The 22,654-nt window shown below is 40.8% G+C and overlaps 1 protein-coding gene across 6 annotated transcripts in view; it reads left to right on the top strand.

Annotated features, from left to right (window-relative positions):
- Positions 1-230: 230 nt before the first annotated feature.
- Fggy (FGGY carbohydrate kinase domain containing) overlaps positions 231-22,654 on the top strand; it is a 409,535-nt gene continuing 387,111 nt past the window's right edge. For 2 of the 6 annotated variants that reach the window (XM_047521094.1, XM_047521130.1), the window contains exons 1-3: positions 231-331; positions 10,245-10,406; positions 19,130-19,341. In XM_047521094.1, the coding sequence (XP_047377050.1) occupies positions 19,144-19,341 (198 nt within the window). In that variant the 5' untranslated portion in view covers positions 231-331; positions 10,245-10,406; positions 19,130-19,143. Of the gene's footprint in view, positions 332-9,162; positions 9,439-10,244; positions 10,411-14,521; positions 14,644-19,129; positions 19,342-22,654 lie in introns of those variants that run through there. The other 4 variants (XM_047521114.1, XM_047521102.1, XM_047521121.1 and 1 more) reach the window with 4 other exon arrangements.

The following is a 22,654-nucleotide window of genomic DNA, read 5'->3' as shown; positions in this document are numbered from 1 at the left end:
GCAGACAGAGAGTCTCTTGGTGCCTTTAAAGCCAAGTGAAGACTGGAGGAGCCAGGACTAGGTTACGGTCCTGTTACAATCCGGCAGCTGGGCTGGGCTAGCCCAGGGAGTCCAGCCCGGGTGGGAGGCGGGGCCTGCAGACACTGACCAATCCCAGGCAAGATTCAAAGGGCCAATGGGAGCGCGTCTTACAGGGGCCGCGGCCGGCGGGGGCGGGGCCGGGTGGGGCGGGGTTGCAGCCTGCGCCGGGACTGCCTTTACAGAGTTCGGTGCTGCTCCGCACAGCAGCGTGCAGGCCCTGCTAGGTAAAATGTAATTTCAGATTGGACAAGTAAGTGACCACCCTCTCAGTCCCACGTGGGCACCAGGGGCTTTTGCAAGCGCGCAGGCTCTCAGCGGGCAAATTCAGGAAGACGATTCTCCAACCTGTCAGTGCACCGGGTCTGTGCGTCGGTCCCATACATCCCTCGGTGCTTGCCTCCTTTCTCCATTTCTTCCGGCCGCTTAAGGCTCACCCCAGCCAGGCCATTGGTTCTCAAGAGGTTGTAGAGTACCTTGTGTCCTCTTCTTGGCTGAGGCATCTGACCATTCAAGGGAATGGTCGGCCTTTACTGCATTACCGAGTCTACCCTTGGAGATATCTGGAACTCAAGGTCCTTCTACGACCACTCTCCGGTTAACTGTGTTCAGTTACTCTCTTTCCCTTCACTCCCCAGTTTTAGGATTTTTGGAATTTTCTAACTCAAGTCTGGCCACCTAGGGCTTTTAAAGGCTAGTGCTGTTTGTAGCTTTGGAGCTCCCAGCTGCTTGTGATACTACTTGAGGTGTATTTAGTTTAAATGGGATGGTGATGTTTGGGTACAAATCTGGGTAAGAAAGGCCTAGGGTGACCTTTTCATTTTTATTAATTTCCTTCTGTTTAAGGAGACATGATGCATAATAGTGAATTTCCCCGTTTAGTGGCTCTTTTCCACGATAGTACTTCTTTTTTTTTTTTTTTTTTTGTGGTGCTGAGGATTGAACCCAGGGCCATGTGTTTGCAAGGCAAGCACTCTACCAACTGAGTACTTCTTATTTTTAACACTCATTTCTTCCCTAAATGAAAGGGTCAGTAATGACCAAGATATGGAAGAGAAGTCATCTTAGATTAAGTTTTAAAGTGTAAGTTTGGAAGGCTTGAAGTGATTTTTTGAATTGCAAATTAGTAAGAAAGAAGAAAAGTCTTTTAGTTTGTGACTGGATTTAAATCATAGAGTTTGCTTTGTTTTGTTTTTGCTTGCTCTTCTCCTTTTTCCTATGACCCACTATATATCATGTCCTGAGTTCTTTTTAAAGTTGCTAGCTGAGTGTTCCAGCCAGATGACTGCTGCTCTGTCTTCTGGGAGTCTTCTGTTGATGTGGCCTTCACGCCTGGCTCTTGACCTGATGGCCACTGGCCTGGCTCTTGAAGGGCCTAACTGAAGAGGATACCCTATTGGGAGGCCCAGAGGAGAATTTGGGGGGCAGAACAGTGAGAGTCAGAAGGGCTTGGAGATTGATTTTGAGCGGGATGGATTTGGAAGTCGAAATGTGTGTTGGGAGAAGGAATAAGCCAGAGGGTGGGGTACTGTGTGTTTCTGGATAAAGTTAAGAAATTTGCTGGGAGGAGACCCGGCCTTTTTCCAAACTGTGTTAATTTTTGCTGCGGGCCTTGTTTTTTCCTGGAATTTGGTTCCCTTTTCCTAACCTTTCACTCAGTGCAAATCACACTGAATTACCAGCTGAGTTTTTAAAACAATTTGAGGTAATGAGTCTTGCCCTTAAACTCCCAGAGTTCTTAAACTTCCCCCACTTTCAAGAGATTTGAAATCATTATTTTGCTAGAATGTAACAACAGAGATCACTTAACCACTCACCTGCCTACCTTTTTATAATAGAGTAATCTGGCATCAACCCAGATGGTATTAGAGGACACTCATCCAAATTAATTCTTCATTTGTTCCCTCCTCTTGTGGCACAAACTCTGGGCCTGGCACTGTGGTATGCTCTGGGGAAGTAAGGATGAATAAGACTCAGTCTGTACTTTCAAACTTTAACCCAGTATTGCACACGATTTATTAGTACAGATGGGCAGGAGTGGGTGAAATAGGAGCTCTTGGAGGACTCAAGGGTCAGTTTTAGGAAAGATGAATCTTCTTAAGGGAGTTTGAAATATATCTGCAGGACAATCAGTGATACACTTAGATTTATGTCTTAGAAAGTTAGTTCTGGCTGCAGGGTGGAGAATGAATTAGAGTGGTGAAGACTGGAGAGAGGCTACTGTAGTACAGGTGAGAGATGGGTTAGGATAAGAGTTACGGGAATGGAGAGAGGTTAGGAAATCAAGTAGATTAGGAATTAATGACTGACTGAATATAGAGGATGAAGAAGGACTATTTCAGTCAAGGTGCCACCAGGAAGAGAGTGGACACTCTTAACTAGTGTACTTTGTAGCAACTTTATTGGGGAATAATTAATATACAATGGCAAAAAGTATCTAATTTGAGAGGTTTTGTCATAGGTATGTATCTATGAAACCATCATCACTATCAAACTGGAGAACATGTCTAATACTCCCAAATATTTCTTTTGCCCTTTGTAATCCCTTTCCATATAACTTTTGGATTAAGGATTTATTAAGCCTTATTAAAAATGAGATGTTTTCTTTTAATCGAATTTTTATAGGTCTTTATGTATTATTGTTTTAAATTCTTAGTCATGTATATGATTTCCAAATATTTTCTCTCCTTTTGATGTTTGTGTTTGCATTCTCATAACAGTATCTTGTTTGAGAGCAGAGAGTTCCTCTTTTTTTTTTTTTTTTTAAAATCAGGGATTGACCCCAGTGGCGCTTAATCACTGAGCCATATCCCCAGAACACTTTTTAATTTTTTAATTTTTTTAATTTTGAGATAGGATCTTGCTAAGTTTCTTAGGGCCTTGCTAAGTTGCTGAGGCTGGCCTGGAACTTTCAATCCTCCTCCAAGTAATATCTGCTGAAATTACCAGGCATGTATCAGCATGTCATGGGAACAGAGTTCTTGATTGGTATGAGGTCTAATTTATCAATTTGGAATTTTGGTGAAGTCAGTTTATCAGTTTAATTTCTTATGGATCATGCTTTTGGTGTTGCATGTAAGAAACCTTTGTCTAACTTGAGGTCTCAAATATTTTCTTCTGTTTGTTAAAGAAGTTTGGTTTTATATTAAATCTGTAATACATTTTGTTAACTTTTGTATTTGGCATTAAATATGGAACAAAGTATTTTGCACATGGATAATCATTTCCCAAAAAGGCCTTTTTACATTCAATTGCCTTTGCATTTTTGTTCAAAGATCAATTTTGCATATATATATATATATATAACCACATATATGCATATATATATATTTATATACACACACACATATATTAATATGGGTTTATTTTTGTCTGGTTCATTTGGTTCCATTGAGCTCTATCTATTGTAATGTCAATACCACATAGTCTTAATGGATTTAGCTTTTGTAATAAGTGTTGAAGTTATTCAGTAAATTCTTTAACTTACTTTTTAAAGTCACTTTGGTTATTCTAGGTCCTTTAAAAAAAGTCCAAAATATATTTATATTTTAATTGAAGATTCAGTGAACCCATATTTAATAGGAGTTGGAATCCATATCTTAAATATTGAATCTTCTGACCCATGGACACAGTATATCTGTCTTCCTTAATTTCTCTTGACAAAATTTTATAACTCTCAGTAGATAGGTCTTACACATCTTTGTCAAATTATCTGTAGGTATTTCATATTTTTAATGATACTGTAAATTATATTGTCTTTAAAATTTTCAATTTCCAATTGTGTATTGATCATGTATCCTGTAATCTTGTGAAACTAGTTATTAGTTCCAATAGCTTTTTTGTAAATACCATCAGATTTTCTCTGTAGGCAATCATGTCATCTGTAAATAAAAACAGTTTACTTCCAGTGGGGGTAATTTTTTACATATTTATTTTTTTCTTGCTATGTTACTCTGACTGGGACCTCTGCTTTGCAGAGAAATAAAGAAAGCAAACATTTAGTTTCATCCCTGGTTTTAGGTAGAAGCATTCATTTTTTCATCTTCAAGTGTTTTGTATATGTTGGTTGTATGTTTTGTTAGAAGTGCTTTATCAGGTTTAGGAAGTTTCATTCTATTCTTACATTGCTGAGAGTTTAAAAAAATTTTTTTTTTGAATAATAGATGTTTTATTTTGTCAGTTGCTTTTTCTGTTGATGTTGAAATCATGTTTTTTTATTTGTTGTAACTTTTTTTTTGTATTTATACATTTTAATAGATCATACACAAATAGATTGTAATCTCTCATTTTTTTATTATACATATTTCAGGGCCACATGGGTCATGCAGTTATACATGTACATGAAGTAATAATGTCTGTTTTACTCTACTATCATTCCTTCCCCCATACCCCTTCCCCTCCCTTCACTCCTCTCTGCCTAATATAAAGTAACTGTATTCTTCCCTATCCCCTCTCCCCATTTTTGTGAATTAGCTTCCACATATAAGAGAAAACATTCAGCCTTTGGTTTTTTGGATTTGGCTTATTTCACTTAGCATGATATTCTCTAACCCTATCCATTTACCAGCAAATGCCAGAATTTCATTCTTCTTTAAAGATAAGTAATATTCTATCACACACACACACACACACACACACACACACACACCACATTTTCTCAAATGTGGAAGACTGGCTGTGTTTTTCTGTTGTGCTTATTTCACTTGCTGGTTCATCCATACTGGTACACATGGCAGGATTTCCTTTTTAAAAATAGAGTAATATTTTATTGTATGCACGTACCACATTTTCTTATCCATCCATGTGTGGACATGAAAGTTGTTTTCATATTTTGACTATTGTGAATAATGCTATGTTGAACATAGGAGTGTAAATATCTTTCCAGATTGTGATTATTTTTCTTTGGGACGTATGTTCAGAAGTGAGATGGCTAGATCATGTGGTGATTCTACTTTGAACTGTCAAGGAACCTCCACACTGCTTCCCATAATAGCTGTATGAACTTACCTTCCCCAATAGCAGTGTACAAGTTTCTCATTTCTCCACATCCTCCCCAATGCTTGTTATCTTTTGGCTCTTTGCAAATATTTTCTCACATTCCCCAGTTGCCTTTTTGTTTTGTTGATTGTTTCCTTTGCTGAGTATTTTCCCTATGTTTCCTTCTAGTAATTTTATAATTTCAGGCCTGATGTGTACTTCTTTTTTTTTTTGGGGGGGTGGGGATCGAACTCAGTACCTTGTGCTTGCAAGAAGGCAAGCACTCTACCAACTGAGCTATCTCCCCAGCCCCCTGATGTGTACTTCTTTAGTCCATCTTGCTGGCAATTTTTCTCTTTAGTACTTTGAATATGTCATTCTGCCTTCTCTTGATCTACACAGTTTCCTGCTGAGAAATACACTGATATGCTAACACAGTTTCTTTTGTGTGTGAGAAATTTCTTTTCTCTTGCTACTTACAAAATTTTCTCTTTGTTTTTGATTATTGACTATTGGATTCTGTGTCTACCAGAAGGCTTCTTTGATTTGAATAAGTAAAAGATCCTTGTGGACCTTTGAGATTCCTATATCTGAATGTCCAAATTTCTCCCAAGATTTGGAAAAATTTCAGCCATTGTTTCCTTCAAGCAGCATTCTCTCTGCACTTTTGCTCTTTTTCTGAAATTTCTATAATCTATATATTACTTATTTTGAGTGTGTTCCATAAATCTGAAAGCTTTCTTCTTTTTCATTCTTTTTTTTTCCTCCTCACTGACTGTATAATTACAAATCATCTCTTTGGGTTCACAGACGATTTCTTTTTCATCGAGTCTGCTGTTGATTCTTTCTAGTACATTCTTCATCTCACTTATTAGATTCTTCAGCTCTAAATTTCCAATTTTTTTCATTTTATTGATTTCTCATTGTTGAAATTCTTGTTTATTTATGTATTGCTTTTCATATTATCTGTGGGGAAACTGAGGGCATTGATTTGAGTGAGACCCCGCCCCCTTTTCTCTCTCTCTCTTGTACTGGAGATTGAACCCAGGGTAACTTAACCACTGAACCACATCCCCAGCCCTTTTTTGTATTTTGAGACAGAGTCTCTCTGAGTTGCTTAGGGTCTCACTAAGTTGCTGAGGCTGGCTTTGAACTCAAAATCCTTCTGCCTCAGCCTCCCCAGCTGCTGGGATTACAGGTGTGCACCACTGCTCCTGGCTTCTTTTTTAATTTAGACATTTGATACTATAAATTCCTCTCTAGGTATGGCTTTATTTGCACCCCACAGCTTGTAGTATCTTTTCATTTTTGTTCAGATAATTTAAAATTTTTCTTCTTTGATCCCTGGGTCAGTTAGAAGTATTCTCATCAGTTTCTAGATATTTGACAGTCTTCCATATATTTTTCTATTACCAATGTACCATTTATTTCCGTATAGTCACAGAACATCCTTTGAATAATTTGAATCCTTTTGATTTTTTGAGAAGTATATGACTGAGTTTATTCTGTCTTAAGAAATGTTCTATGCACATTTGATAAAGATGTGTATTCTGCTATATTTGGGTAGAGTGAATTTTTTTTACCCATCAACTAGTTCAATTGGAATATTATATCCTTGTTGATTTTCTATTTTTTCTCTATCAATTTATTATAAATTTCTCCTTGCATTCCTATCAGATTTTGCTTTACGTATTCTGATGCCTGTTATTAGGTGCATAAATTGGACTGTTTGGTCCTCTTGATGTCACATTCCATTTATTGTTTCACAGTCTTTGATAATATTCTTTGCTCTGAAATTTATGTAGTCATGATTCTTGGTAAGAGTTTTGCTCTAAAACCTACTTAATTTGATGTTGACTTACCTACTTTGGTTTTCTTTTCATTGCTATTTTATGGTATCTCTTTTTTGTATCTTTTCTGTTTTTATATGTGTCCTTGTATTTAAAGTGGGGGTCTTGTAGGCAGCAGTTAATTAGTTTAGATAACAAATCAAGGAATAATAATCTGTCTTGTAATTGGGGTGTTTATAGACTATATTTATTCAATATAATTATTATATGATTTTGTTTAAATATACCACTTAGCTATTTTATTTTTCCTATTTGTTCTATTTATCCTTTGTCCCCTTTCCCTTGCTTTTCTGCCTTCTTTTAGGTTAGATTTTTTTTTTTTATGATTCCAACTTATGCCCTTTGTTGGTCTATTAGATATTCCTTTCGGGGGGCGCATTATTTTAGTTGTTGCTTTAGTGTTTATAGTACACACGTTTAACTTACCAGAGTCAACCTTCACATGTTATTGTAACCCTTAACATTTTGGATAGTTTCAATTACTATGCCTTGAAGGTCACTTTGTTTTCTGTATTGCCTAATACAGAATTAATTTTTTTTTTACATACATTTTTCATTTCCACAATTTCAACCTGAGTTTTCTTTATCTTTCCTGTCTGAACTTTTAAGTTCAGATTTTCCTATAGATTTTTAAACTCTTGAAATACTGTTATACTAGCTATTTTAAATATCTGCATTTACTAATTCTATCTAGTATGTCATGTCAAGGTCAGCATCCATTGATTTTTTTGTTTTGGATAGTTTTCTCCTTTGTATACTTGATATTTTTGACAGCAGACACTGTATTTTATCTTACTGGTGATGGGTATTTTTGTAAATACACTTGAGTTTTGTTATAGGGTGTGTGCAAGTTATTTAGGAACAGTTTGATCTATTTGGGTCTTGCTTTAGGCCTTTGTGGGGGACCACAGCAGTGTTCATCTAGGTCTACTTACCGCAGCTGAGGAACCCTGTTTGCATTGGACCCTGTGCATTGTGAAGTTTTCTAGTTTGACTTCTTTGAAAAGGTCTGTTTACAGCTTTGTATGAAGTCTGCTGACCATTCTCCCCAGTGCTTCCTAGTGCTTCTGCCTCAGCTTCCTCACATGTATACAGTGATCGGTGCTCTACTGAATGTTTGAGGGGTACTCTTTGCTGTTCTCCTAAATTCTCCCTCTGTGCAACTCTCCTTGTACTCTACCCAGACTCTAGCCTTCTGTCTTCCATAGACTTCCAGCTCTATCTCCTCCATGTAGGGAGACTGCTGGATTTTACCTTTGCCTTCTGCTGACATTTTCTAGGGATTCAGCCTGAGCATTGCAGGATTTATCTCAATTTCTTTTTTCTTATTTTTTCTTGTTTTTTATCTGTTGGTTGCCTGATGGTCAATTGTCTGAGACACATTTATTCCTATATTTTTCCTTTTTTATAAAAACTGGTGGGGGTGAAAAATGGTTCCTATAACTCCACTTTGGCTAGAAGCAGAAGCCTTCAACTAGAATTTTGAATAAAATATAAATAATAGACTATTTGAGGATGTTAAGGAAGGATTCTGAGATACCCAAGCAATAGCAATAATGGGAAACTTAAGTAAATTTAAGAAACATTTGGATCCATGTGAAGGTAACTTTTGGTTAAAGAGTTCTACTGAACTCTTTTATTTTTATTTTTTACAGACTGCATTTTGATTCCTTGTACACAAATGGGGTTCAATTTTTCGTTTCTATGGTTGTGTACCATGTAGATTCATACCATTCATGTAATGATACATGTACATAGGGTAATGGTGTCTGTCTCATTCCACCATCTTTCATACCCCCACCCCCTGTCTCATTCCACCATCTTTCATACCCCCACCCCCTCTTCCCTCTAGTTTCCCTCTATATAATCTAAAGTGAACGCTTAAGGGAGAATACAGTGCTTGAATAGGAGTCCTTCAAAGCCCTCCTTCAAGAACAGGGGGTGTAGACCCCCAGGCTGCCTTTACTTCTCCTCTCAAGCATACATGTTCTTGATGTCCATGTGTGATGCTGGGCTGGAAGAGCCATTGACAAGTCCCTGCCTATGTTGCATCCAGAGGCCCTCCAGCAAATTAGCAAAAAGGAGGAGACTTACTATGTGCTTACTACACGCATTCACCTAGCATACCTCCTCTCCACAGTGTCATGTGGGAATGTGGGTGATTGAAGATATCCTAGTTAAATATATTAAATGCACCTTACCCCTTTCCTCTCTTTTTATTTTAGAAAAATGCCGTGGCATGGAGAACAGTTACAGGAACTAAAAATAGCATAGAGGAAAGAAGCCTCAATAGTAGGTCATGAGGGTCATCTCAAAACAGTTGAAGGGACCATCCACATAAAGGTGGAAAGGCTGTTCGAATGATCCTGTGGGAGAAAAATTCAGATGAGAAGATAGAAGCGATGCAGTGCACTGTTGAACTCAGTACAAGGAAGATCTTACAGTTTCTGCTCATTGTGAAAATTCAGACGGCACAGAGAGCAGAAATTAAATGCCTTCCAGACCCCGTGTATTTCTTTTCCCTGGCACTGCAGTAAGCAGGTTTTTGTGTATTTTTCCTGATGTCTTACCGGTTAGGTCTTTATACAATACCATGGTTCTCAAACTTTAGCATCTCTCAGATCACCAAGAGGACTTTTAAAGCACAGGCTCTGAGCTGCTGGAGTGGACTCTAGCCTGAGGATTTGTGTTTCTAGCCAGTAGTCTGGTGATATTGATACTGTTTTTCTGAGACCACACTTTGAGAATCACTAAGACACTCTCCTTTTTAAAAAATAATACACATGGGGTCATATTAAGGGTACCCAAAGTAGATATTATTAAAATTTTAATTTTTTCTAATTTGTTGAGTATAAAATTATATCTAAGTATTGTTTTGATTTATAGTCACTGCATTATTTATGAGGCTGAAGATTCACATTTTCTTTGTATTTGGCTTCCTGTGAACTGTTGGTTGTATTCTTTGCATTACAGGATAAATAACAATATGGAAGAAAGCACCAGACTTCCCTTTGAAGGGTGCTGGCAGTTTTGTAGGGTTGGGATATAGCATGCAGATGTGGGGAGGGAGGTTGGGGCTGGGGTAAAGACTGTGGCAGACAGGAGCAGAGCTTAGAGGTCCTCATAGGCCAAATAAAGATTTCGGGCTTTGAGAAGTAGCAATTGGTGTTCTTTAAGTTTATACTTCAGCGTATGACAGTTTTGATAGAACCTTTTGTGGAATGGCAGGCTGTCTTGTCTTCGTTCCCCAAGTCTAATGTTTAGTCTTCAAATAACTCCTTCTTAAGCCTTTTCTTTCATCTTGGACTTTAAAGCCACCTGGTCATGTTTTATAAACAGGTAAAACATACAAGAATAACCAAAGACCTTATGCACCTGCCTTGGTATTGTCTCTGAGGAAGGAGTTTTGCAAGATCTCTTGAAGAACGGACTTGGTGGCTTTATCTGATGGGATCCTGAATCCTTCCTGAATTTGCCGACATCCGAGGCAGTCTACTTTAGGTGGGTGAGTTCTTCTGTTGTTTTAATTTGAGTGAATTTCTGGGAAAAGCTATGGATTTCAGCCAATATGCTAATGATAATGGCATTGCTTTGAAGGTCTGGTTAGTTCTGTAAAGAATCATTTCATAGTTAATTATGTTAGCAAATCAACAGCAGCCTCTTGGAGAGGAAAGTAATGGGAGAGAGTACATATATATTTAAATTATTCAGAACTCAAAAGTAGGGTCAAGAATTCAGTTTAAAAAGAAGTCCATAAAAGAATAAATCACCAAGTTTGCATATATTTTCCCCGTTATGTATGTAACTTTATAGTGGGCATGTAAGGGATTAAAATTAAATATCTTTGCATTTGGAATTAGGAGACATCAACCCCACTCTGTGCCCTTTCTAAAATTTTTCTGTTTCTGGACAGAAAAGTGGGAAAACTTCAGACCCAAACCTGTGCCTTTGATGAACTCAAGGAGGTCCATTGGATGTGGAAAAGATAGATTGACCCTGTGGGGGTTCAGTGATGCTTATCTGGGTGGACTCACTCTCCATCTTCCTTCTTATGCTAGCGGGACTTGTTGCCATGGAGGGAGACTACTCCAAAGAGGAGGGTGGGTGCATCAGCCGCAAGCCATAGTGCTTCTAGAACTCTCTGGAGGAAGAGAGTTCTTAGGGTCATTTGATTTTAACAGGTCTTTGACTATTCTACACATTAATAGTCTCCTCCTCCACAATCCAGGAATCCCCTATTACTGCATTACATGACATGTGCTTGACTGTACAAGGATGTAGGATTTATTGAGACATAAGGTGATCCTTAGTAATCAGAGCATGGGGGAGGTATTTCTAATGTTCATGGAAGAAGGTTTAACAGGATTAATGGATTTGAAATATCACTCCAAGTGTGTCCAGGATAAAGGCACCTTGTTTACTGTGGAAATCCTGATCATTTCAGCAATGGTAGTTAGAATTTGACAGTGATTGAGACAAACCTAAATTTGTATGTGGCCTCTTCCTCCTCTGGGCTTTGTGACCATCGGTGAAGATTGATCCTGTCAGTATTTCAGCTTCTTCTTGTATAGAACAACATATACCACTGTGGGTGTGGCAAACATGGACTCTCCTCTCCCATTCTCTGCAAAGGGAAGGGCTTGGGAGGGCAACAGAAGTGGACATCAGGAAAAGCAAGGAGTTTTTTTGTTGGAATCTAAGGGATGGACAGAAGAGATGGGAGGGAGTAAACAAGGTTTTATGGAAGAAGGTATGAGTGATCCAGAGTCTAATGAGTTCAAAGGGGATGTTTGTCGGCAGAGTTTGGGCTGTCTTCTGAGGAGAGGGGAGTTTTCATCTATAATTTCCTTAGGACCTGTGTTCTGCATTTGACGACAGTCATAGTTGATTTTGTATTTCCTCTGTTTTGCTGTCTCTTTATTGCTGGTGTGGCTCTTGGAAGGTGGTAGTTTTGGCCACCAAGCAAGGCTGGCTCACCACCCATCCAGGGCTGGCTCAGTTGATCCCTGCGGTTGCCACTTTATGAGGCAGAAATGGGGATTTGGGGAATTTTGACTTTTCTTTTGGAATTCAACTTCAAATTTTTAAAAAATAGCCAATTTTTCTACTGTTCTTATTGATTTAACACTTTGCTCTTTGTTTGATTATGTTTATTCTTAAAAATAGGCTCAGTACAAAACCTAAAGACCCTCAAAGCCCCCCAGAATAGGCTGGGTGTGATGGCACATACCTGTCATTCCAGCACTTTTGGAAACTGAGGCAGGAGGATTATAAGATGAAGGCCAGCCTCAGCAACTTAGGTAGGCCCTAAGTAACTTAATGAGATCCTATCTCAAAATTTAAAAAAATAAAAACAAAAAAATGGATGGGGAATGTAGCTCAGAGGTGAAGTGCCCCTAAGTTCAATCCCCAGTACAAAAAAAAAAAAAAAAAAAAAAAAAAGCCCTGGTTGAATCAGAACTGCTGGAACAGTGAATTGGTCCCATTGTTGACCAACTAACTTCTTTCTGTGGAGAAGGCAGAGCTGGGACAGGGTGCTTGGTCCCTAAAATGTGGATGGCCGTGCTTCTAGTGGCAATATGGTGCTGCTGTCCACCATAGACAGTTTTACTAGGTGCATTAGGCTTGGCTTGAAGTAGGTATACTGGAAATAAGGAATCACCCTTTGATTTTTAAAATTCAGATTTTTTTTTAAAATTCAGATATATTTTGGGGGGTACTGGGGAATTGAACTCAGGGGCACTCCGCCACTGAGCCACATCCCCAGCCCTATTTTGTATTTTATTTAGAGACAGGATCTCACTGAGTCTCTTAGTGCCTTGCCATTGTTGAGGTTGACTTTAAACTCTCGATCCTCCTGCTTCAGCCTCCTGAGCAGCTGGGATTACAGGCATGCGCCACGGCACCTGACTTAAAATTTAGATCTTGACATTTATCTTACTCTATTTAGGCTGCTATGACAGAATATCATGAACTGGGTGGTATTTGTATCTCACAGTTCTGGAGGCTGGGAAGCCCAAGGTCAAGGCTCTGCAAATTTTGGTATCTGGTGAGGACTGGTTTTTGGGTTGCTGACTTCTCCCTGAGTTCACACATGGTGGAAGGAACAAGCGTCTCTCCTGAGCCTCTTTCATAGGGTGCTAGCACCACTCCTAAAAGCTCTTCCCTTATGACCTAATCAACTCCCAAAGGTACCTGTACCATCCGCACATGAATGTTGGGGAACATTTAGACCCTAGCAACATCCCATTGTCAACTCTTAAAAAATCAGAGATCAAACATGTTTTAGCTCCCTTTACCTAACGTCCTGGCTTAGAGAATGCACTTAATATTTGTGTATTGGAACTCAAGCTCTTAGATGTGGTAAGTACACCCAGGAACAGGTAATACATGTTGTAGGACTGAGATGTCAGGAGGTGATTTGACATTGGGAGCAGAGGTTTCCAGATGTGAGCGAGTACTCCAGAACTGAGCGGGCAACCCACAGAATAGAGGAGGGAGTTCATTGGTGTGTTCTGTTTTTGTTTGATATCTGGGTTTTCTGGGGCTTTGAGAACTAACAGCTTCATTATCTGTTCCTTCTTTGCCTTATGGACTTTTCCTGGGCAGGAAGAATTTGGTGGATAATATTTGTTGACCAAAAAATATATCTGCTTTTCCTTTCTTTCTCCTTTTCTTTTCCTTCCCTTCTTCCCCTTCCCCCAAATCAAGGATTTCTGTTTCTTATTCTCTGAATCATGCCATCTTCTACTTACTTAGTTCCTTTCCTCCTCACCCTATTCCTCCCTTCCTTCTTTCCCTGTTCACACTGTATTTTCTTTTCCTTTCCCACCTCCTCTCCTCCTCCTCAGACTCTTAACTCGCCCTCGATCTGCCACAGGCCAGGTCCTCTGTGAGTCGTGAGTGCCAGACATCAGTGATGAGTAAAATATCGTCTATGCCACTTGTCTAGATTAGGGTCGGGTTCAGCTTCTCAGCAGCTTTCGGGGATGGTTTCACTGTTGTTCCCTTCTCTCCCCCAAACCAAAAGTCTGAGGAAGAATGGAGAAGGGTAGGACTAGAGGAGACAGGCTTCCACTTTAAGAGGGAAAGTACCTGTTAGCAAGCTGCTTCTTTTTTAATTTTATTTGTTCTATTTATTTGTACATAACAGCAGAATGCATTTCAATTCATTGTACACAAATGTGGTACAATTTTTCATTTCTCTGGTTGTACATTTAGAGTCACACCATTCCTGCAATCATACATGTACATAGGGTAATGACGTCTGTCACTTCTACTGTCTTTTTCACCTCCTGCCCCCTCCCATCTTCTCATTCCCCTCTGCCCAATCTAAATTTCCTCCATTCTTCCCTTACACCTCCCGCTGCCTGTTACAAGCAAGCTGCTTCTTTTTTGCCGTGTGTATTGCAGGTAAAGCATCCCATCTCAACATTTTAGAGCAGTGAGATTTGTATAAAATGGTAATGAATCCTTTCAGTTAAGGAGCCTGAAGTGGAGCCAGAGTATTTGTTGCTTATCTTTATCTTCCCAATCTTTCCAAACCTCTGATTACAGTATAACCAAATAATAAATAAATTGTGTGAGGCTCCTGTATATGAGTTACCAGCAGAGTACAAAGGTCAAAGTTGAAAGAGGGTTTTGAATTCCTCCTGATTCCTGGGACACTGCTTCTATAGACACTGTTACCAACCAAGTCCATCCCAGAGGAGTAGCTCTTTAAGAAATAGGCTTGAAGGTAAGGTGAACTTACCCACTTTGGAAGGTTGTAATCCTGGGCGACCATCTAATTGCTACTAGGTTATTTAGGGGGAAAAAGAAGGAAACAAGAGCAGCATGGTCCCCAGGTGTTCGATGTTGGGCAGTGTATTTGTAGTGTTTACCCCCTTCTGAGGATTGCTGAGACAGTTTGGCAAAGAACAGCCTCGATTTCCAGGTTCCTCTTTCCTTTTCTTGCATGGCATTCGGTCAGCTTGCACATTTGATGGAGAGTCAGCTGTGAACTCTGTGGTTTCCTGTGGCACATTTCTAATAATATTTATACAGGCTATTATTTAATGAACCGTTTAAATATTTATCATACGGAGCTGTTTTTTGATCATAAATAGGGGCTCAAAGTCAGCACAGCCCCTGCTGGGACTTGGGAAGAGAGCCATTTGAGTCCTTTGGAACGTCTGAGGAGTGAGGTATGTCTCAGGACGCATGTGCAGCACAGCTTGAATTTTCCTCTAGTATTTTACTTCTCTTGGCTGTCCACAGTTCATGTCCTTACTTCTGTCCTCACCTTCCTTTACCCCTGACAGCATTTTTCTTTCTAGAGTATTCATCCATACCTAAAAGAAGGAAATGGAACCAAAGTTCCAACTATTCCCATTCATAAAGGGGCTTTGGAATCACATTGAGTGGCCTGGAATCCCAGCCCCCTGCCTCTGTGCTGTGTGACCTTAACCAGCTCCATCTCTGAAAATCTCAGTTACCTTAACTGGAAATGGGCTCCTATCTCAGGATTGTCACAAGGAGCAAATCAAAATCGTGATGTTGTGCAGGTGATTTACAGAGCAAAGTTCAATAGATATGAGTTCATGGTGTATTTGTCATTTTGTTGTTATTGAAGAAGTCACCAAAGGATTTGATTTTCAGTTTTAACTCGGTGTTGTGGAAGGAGTCCCAGACTTACCCTCAGAGGCTGCGGTTGAGATCCTGGTCCCGCTGTTTACTCCTTGTGTGACTTTGGACAAACTGCTCTCACCCCACTAGCACTAAAAGGTGACAGATTTGCCCACCTGATTGGGTTCCCTGCATGTGATGAACACATTTGTGAAAGTGATTGTCACAATTGAGGATCCTAATCCTTTTCTTTTCAGAACAAACTAAAAAGGGGAATAATGTTTTCCTTTCTGCAGTTCCTTTCTTTTGCAGAGGTGCTGGTTGAATGGTTTGGAGTCTAGGACACAGCAGACAGTGCATGTGACTCAGGAACAAAGGGCAGAGACAGGGATAGCAAGGGATCTGCATTGCAGAAAATCCTCTGGCTGTGTTTTTGTAACTTATGGTAAGATTTCAGGGAAGCTGCCCCAGGGCTTGAACCTCCCTGCTTTCAGGTTCCAGGTGTAGAAACAATCACAAAGAGATTACTTAAAATTATAGCAGTGGGGAAAATGGTGAACCTGAAAGATTTAATTAGGATCTTTTTTCTTAGAAAAACATGACCTCAGGGATTTGTGGGAACATTGCTAGGAGGGTCTGATGCCCTTGTTCCTGTAGGGTTGAGTCTTTTCCTGGAGGTAACTTGATGGTGCATTATGGAAGTGGAAGCATCCTGGGTTGTGGAGGGGTCAGTCTCTGAAGATGGACAGTGTGGGTTCTGAGATAGCCAGCCATAGACACAGTATGCATGGGCATATAGCAGAGATCCCTACGAGTGCAGGAGGATCAGAAGACAGTAGAGCATACTGAGAAAGGCTGGGAGCTTGGGCATGAGAGCTGTTGGCATGCTAGCATCAATTAAGGAACACTCCCTGGGGACCTATGCAGTGGAGACAGTGGGAAGTCAGGAGGGGGAATCCTGAGTAAAGTAAGGAGGAGTATGTAGTTGGTAGAGGGGAGGTGGAATAGCTAGCTTGGTCAGTCCTCTTCCTGTTTGCAGATAAAGAAACTGAGGAAGCTCTGAGCCAACACAGCCTTCCTGTTTTGTCAGTGACTACCTTTAGCAGGGTGCCCGGTGCCTGGCGAAAGATTTAATTTTTAAAGTCTCAGAAGTCACTGATTCCAAGCTGCACTGTTTCATATACCACAAAGGAAAAGCTACCAATTGATTGTAAGATACTCTTGGTTACAGGATTCACTCTGATTTCATAGAAGCTAAATGAGAAAAAATTAGTAGTTTAGAATTAATAAAATGTAGTTGTAAGCATTAAAGAAATATTGGTTAATTAGATGACTGAGGCATAGAGAAATTGGAACAAAAAAAAGCAGTAGTGTACACAGTCATGTGCTGCATAGTAGTGTTTTGGGCAGTGAAAGGCTGCCTGCAGGACAGTGGTATGCCACCCAGCCTGGGCATGTGGCAGGCTCCGCCATCTAGGTTTGGTTAAGTACACTATGATGTGCGCACAACAATGAAATCAGTCAACATGTTTCTTAGATCTTGTCCCTATTCTTAAGTGACAGATGATATATAAATACGAACTTAGGAATTCAAACTATTAAACATGACCCTCCTCATCCTTGTTTTTCATTGATTCACTGATTCAGTTATTCAGTAAGTAATTATTGAAAACCAATTATATGCCAGACACTGAACAAGGAGCTAGGGATGTAGAAATCAATAAGTTCATTTTTTTTTTTTTCAGGTTTAGACCAGTAAGGGAGACAGATCCAGAAACAACAACAAATTGCAATTCAGAGTGACAAGTTTTAAAAGAAAGTGGGGGCACAGCAGTGCATGGCATGCTTCATATGTGTGTAAATCACGGGGAAAGGCAAGGATGTCCTCCCCAGAGAGGGGATGACTGGGCTGGGTCTTCCAGTGTGAGGCCTTGGTCACCAGACAGATAGGAGAGGAAGGAATTAGGGAAGAGGAGTGACACAGCAGTGTGGAGCACTCTGTCCCCAGGGGTTGTGAGGGTGCATGGAGTTTGGAGGGAGAAGGGGCAGACCATGTTGGCCATGGCGGGAGGAAGCTCCTGGAGCGCAGTCATGTCACACTCAGGCTGTGTCATAGCCCAAAGCCGATGGTGTTCTGTTGTCCTGAGAGAGCGACCACTGGCAGAAGGGGTGGAGGGTGAGGCAGGGTGATCTCTGCTTCAAACTGAGCAGCTCTGCTTTGATCTCTTCTATTTAAGTTTTCGTCAAGTAATGACTTAAAGAAAAGACACGCTGTTGCATGAAGGAAGGAAGGAATGGTTTGACAACTGTGCTCGTGGTCGGTCACATGGACCCTCCAAGGGATGAAAGTGAGGGAGGGGAGATGAGAGCACACTGGCCAGGGTCCAGTTCGCTCTCTGAAGCTCAGGTGGAGGGGTCGCAGACATGATGACTATAGCACCCCATCTTCATCTGCCTGGAGTCAGAGTCAAAAGGAGGAGAAGTGCAGTTGGGGAATGATTGTGACTAAGTCAGAAGCAATCACTAGTAACGAAGTTGGTTTTTTTCTTTTTGTAAAGTTGGGATAAATATCCAGGAAGCAGTAACTGAACATCTGCTAGCTGCCTTTGTTTTAGAATCCCCATGAGTGCCTTGGCCAAGGAAACATTATCTTTCTGAAGTTGAAGGGCATAGCATGCTACACAGGTTAAAATTGGACTCCCGCACCAAGCTCACCTGGGGAGCTGCAGCATGTGCCTTGGCCGGTCATCTCGGGAGCTGGCTGTGCTCTGTGAAAGGCCAGTCTGGAAATGAAAGGCCCTTTGAGATTTCTGTGTATCACAGGCTAATCTGACCAATGGGAACTAGAACAGTCACCAGGGCCAAGGAATTCCTGAGCATTTTCTGGTCAGATTTCCTTGTAACTCATCAGGGGTCTGTAAGGAAAACAGATTGTCTAACAAATTCCTGATCCTGTCTCCCCTGGGGCTGCTTCCCAATTCCTAGTCACTTCACTACATGGCTGCAATATATTTGCCTCTTCTGCAAACTGATACTGCAAGCTGTTAAGAAAGAAAGGAAAGAGCCTTAAACATGGAATTGCACAGATGTGGGACTTTAGGTCCACGAGTAAGGCTGAGTAAATTCCTTCACTTCTCAGAGATCTGCTTTCTCATCAGTGTAATATTTTATTGTTACAATAATGGATATTTACTGTTTATGAGTGCATGGACCCAGCATGAAGCAAAAAGTAACTTACCTCATGGAGTCTCACCTTGTTCACCTGTTCAACAGAGATCTAAATACACTCCCCTTCTAGAGTCATAGTGCTCTACTGCTTCCAGATTTTGAGTTCTCCTATACTCTCTATTTGCTGTTATCACACTCGTCACCACTTTGATTAGTTAGGTAGCTAAATGCTTCATGTGATTCCTTTCAATGAATTGAAATGCCTCATCCAAGGCTGTGTCTCACTTGTTCTAGCTTTGTGTGTATAGAAACTTTTGTTGGACAAGTAAATCATTAATGGCCACTGCTTAGATAGCTACAGTCCCTTTCGTGTCCACCGTCAAGACATTCGGCAGGGGTCTTTGCAGATCCACTGGTCCTCATGTTGTGTTTGCGTTTGCTCACCGCAGGTGGAGGGAGCACGATGTCTGGAGAACAGGAGCCACGCAGCTACTACGTGGGCGTGGATGTTGGAACAGGCAGTGTCCGTGCAGCTCTTGTGGACCAGAGAGGGGTCCTTTTGGCCTTTGCAGACCAACCAATTAAGAAGTGGGAGCCTCAGTTCAACCACCATGAGCAATCCTCTGTGGACATCTGGGCTGCGTGCTGTGTTGTCACAAAGGTATGGGTAGAGATGTGGCGTCCCCTCCTAGCACCCGCTCCCATGGCTGAGTGTTTACCTCCTGTCCACGGGATGTGGTGGACTATTTGGGGTAACTAGAGATGCAGAGCTGAGCACCAGGTAGGCTTTGCCTCCCAGGAGCTCACAGTGTAGTGGTACAGACTGATATACAGCTGAAATATGACGTGATCCATGTCAGGAGCCAAGTAACTGTGGCTGGCGCTAACCCTGAGGGGACTGTGGCTAGAGAGTAGAGAGTGAGGAAGCGCGAGATGTGACCAGATGTGGAAGAAGCCACAGCTAGGATCATAGCTGATCTCTACTGTGCCTTTATTGTGTGTAAAAATGTGTCAACGTGCATTGTGAGGTTGAACCCTCATGACACTCCTGAACTTAAAGTTTCACTTGTACTATACCATCCCTGTTTTATTTTCATTAAAGAAGAAATAGAGATACAGAAAGTTAGGTAATGTACCTAAGTTCATGTATTTGGTAACGAGCAGAAACAAGACAGGAATCTAAGAAGCCTGTGCTCTTCTTAACAATGGACTCTCCTGCCTTCCGAGTGCAGGGGACAAGTGTGGGGACCTGCATGTGGTTCAGAGGAAATAGCATGTGCAAGTCATGGTGTCATGAGAACATGGTGTGTCCTGAGAAGCAAGGAGGTTGGGTCAAACCAGAGCAGATCTAATATGTGCTAGACAGATGTTCTTCTTGAGTGGCCTTGGGTTATATTTAGCATGCTGGCTTGGCTAAGGAATTGATGCTAGACAGCACTTGTTCACATTTAAAGTTTCACTTATTGGTTTGCCTTTGTATTCTAGTAATCAGGAATATCAGATGTCCTTTTATCTTTTTTTTTTTTTCCAGAGGGAAAAATAAAGTCCTGGATTCCTTCTTATCCTTGTTCCTAGTTAGGTTCCTTAAATATTCATGAGGTGCTTGGTAATTTGCAGATGGACAATTCACCATTCTGTCCGTATTGATCAGTCTGTTTAAACTTTCATGAGCTCTGGGCTGCTGTTAGTGCCCCTGGAGAAGAAGACAGAGAGAGGTGGGGGTGGGCAGCAGGGAGCATTATACAGGAATAGAAGAGGGGCATCTTATCTTCTGCCTGGTTAATTGTCCTCTTCTCTCCTCCTCCTCCTCCCTGGCCTTGGTAAGAGTCTTCTGCTTTTTGCCCTTGGGTCTCCTTTGTTCTTCTAACATATAGCCTTCCTTGCCATTAAGGAAATCATCAAGAAGAAAATATAATCCCCTGATGAAAAGCTCCTTTACAAAAAGGTCTACTCTAAGTACAGCTTGGTTTAATGGTAGAGTTTTAATCATCTCCCAGTGGCGGCCGACTCATCATCAGCTAGAGCCCGTTAGCCCCATAAGTGCTGTGGGCACTTGTCCTTCGTGATGCATCTCACCACAGCGACCTGAGTAAAGCTCTTGGTTCTTGGCCATTCCCCTCACATGGAGTATGGATCTGTGGCCAGATGCCAGAGCCCCAGGATGAGCATGGCACATCTATTTGGGGACATCATGGCCGGTGGAAAGTAGTGTGCTACAGGACATACATCCCTGGACCGGACTGCCCAGATTGACATCCCAGTTCTAACAGTTGTGAGCTTGTGATCTTGGACAAGTTACTTCATATTTGTTACCTCAGTTTGCTTACCTATGAAATGGGATTGGTAGTAGTATCTCCATAGAGTTACTGTGAGGATTAAATGAGTTCATGCATGTAAAAATGCCATAATGGTATCTGGAAATAAGCCATCACCGTGTTTCCTATGGTGATGGCAATAACAACAAAAATGAGTAGACTGTGGAGGAGAATGGAATGAAGTAGCTTGGTGGTAAAACACCCCAGGCTCAATCCCCAGAACAAACAAAACAAAAGAATAACTTTCTAAGATAAAATCCTGAGTAGTCAGAAGTCCATGGGGGAGACACACTTGAGAATATTCACCCATTACCCTCTATTTGGGGCTCCTTCTATGTAAGCACTGCCTTAGGGCAAAGGGTGGCCCAGCACATCCTGGCCTGTCTTCTCTTGAACTCCAGCAAGTTGAGGGCAGTTATTTACTTCCTGTTCCCTAGGTTGTTCACATTGTGAGAGGTGATTTTCTCCCACAGTTGAAATAATAATAAAAATAATAATAATACTATGATGATGAGAATAATGACAGCCTACAATTGTCACTCATTAATTATGTTCCAGATACTACGCTGGGTTCTTTATATCCATCGCTTCATTTTATCCTTATAAGTATCTTTTGAGGTAGCTTTTATTCTCATCTTAAAGATGACAAATAAAAGGGCTTTGAAGAGATTCAGTAGCCATCAGAGTTCTCTAAAGAATGAGAGCAAGTACGGGGGTGCTGCCCTAGCCATCACTGCTGGCTGCGCTCTGCGCCTTGTCCCTCTCTCCAGTCACATCTCCTTACGTGGCGCATGCCTGGGAATTACGTGGGGCAACTTGAAACATGCGGGACTTGCTGCAGGGTGGGGCACCAGGCGCTGATGTACAGCCATGCTGAACTGCATTGCCTTTTCCTGGCTGTGTGCTGATGCATGAGATGTGGGCCCCTAACGTTGGCAGGTTAGATGTGGGCCCATATCTAACACAGAAAATTCTGTGGAAACACAAAAGTCCTAGAGGACATGCATTTGTCCCTGATTAAACATTGTCCTTGAAACTAGCCAGAGCAATTAGACAGACCAAAGAAATTAAATGGATACGAATAGGAAAAGAAGAACTCAAACTATCACTATTTGCTGATGACATGATTCTATATTTAGAGGATCTAAAAAATTCCACCAGAAAACTTCTAGAACTCATAAATGAACTCAGCAAAGTAGCAGGATATAAAATCAACACTCATAAATCTAATGTATTTCTATTCATAAGTGATGAATCCTCTGAAAAAGAAATTAGGAAAACTACCCCATTCACAATAGCCTCAAAAAAATATAAAATACTTGGGAATCAATCTAACCAAAGAGGTGAAAGACCTCTACAATGAAAACTATAGAACATTAAAGAAAGAAATTAAAGAACACCTTAGCAGATGGGAAAATCTCCCATGTTCTTGGATAGGCAGAATTAATATTGTCAAAATGGCCATACTACCAAAAGAGCTATACAAATTCAATGAAATTCCATTTAAAATTCCAATGTCATGCCTCATAGAAATAGAGAAAGCAATCATGAAATTCATTTGGAAGAATAAGAGACCCAGAATAGATAAAGCAATCCTTAGCAGGAAGAGCAAAGCAGGAGGTATCACAATACCAGACTTTAAACTATACTACAGAGCAA

The sequence above is a fragment of the Sciurus carolinensis genome, chromosome 1 (assembly GCF_902686445.1).
Source record: "Sciurus carolinensis chromosome 1, mSciCar1.2, whole genome shotgun sequence".
Lineage (NCBI taxonomy): Eukaryota > Metazoa > Chordata > Mammalia > Rodentia > Sciuridae > Sciurus > Sciurus carolinensis.
The sequence above is the reverse complement of the archived record's forward strand: the minus strand, read 5'-3'. Positions and strand labels throughout refer to the sequence as shown.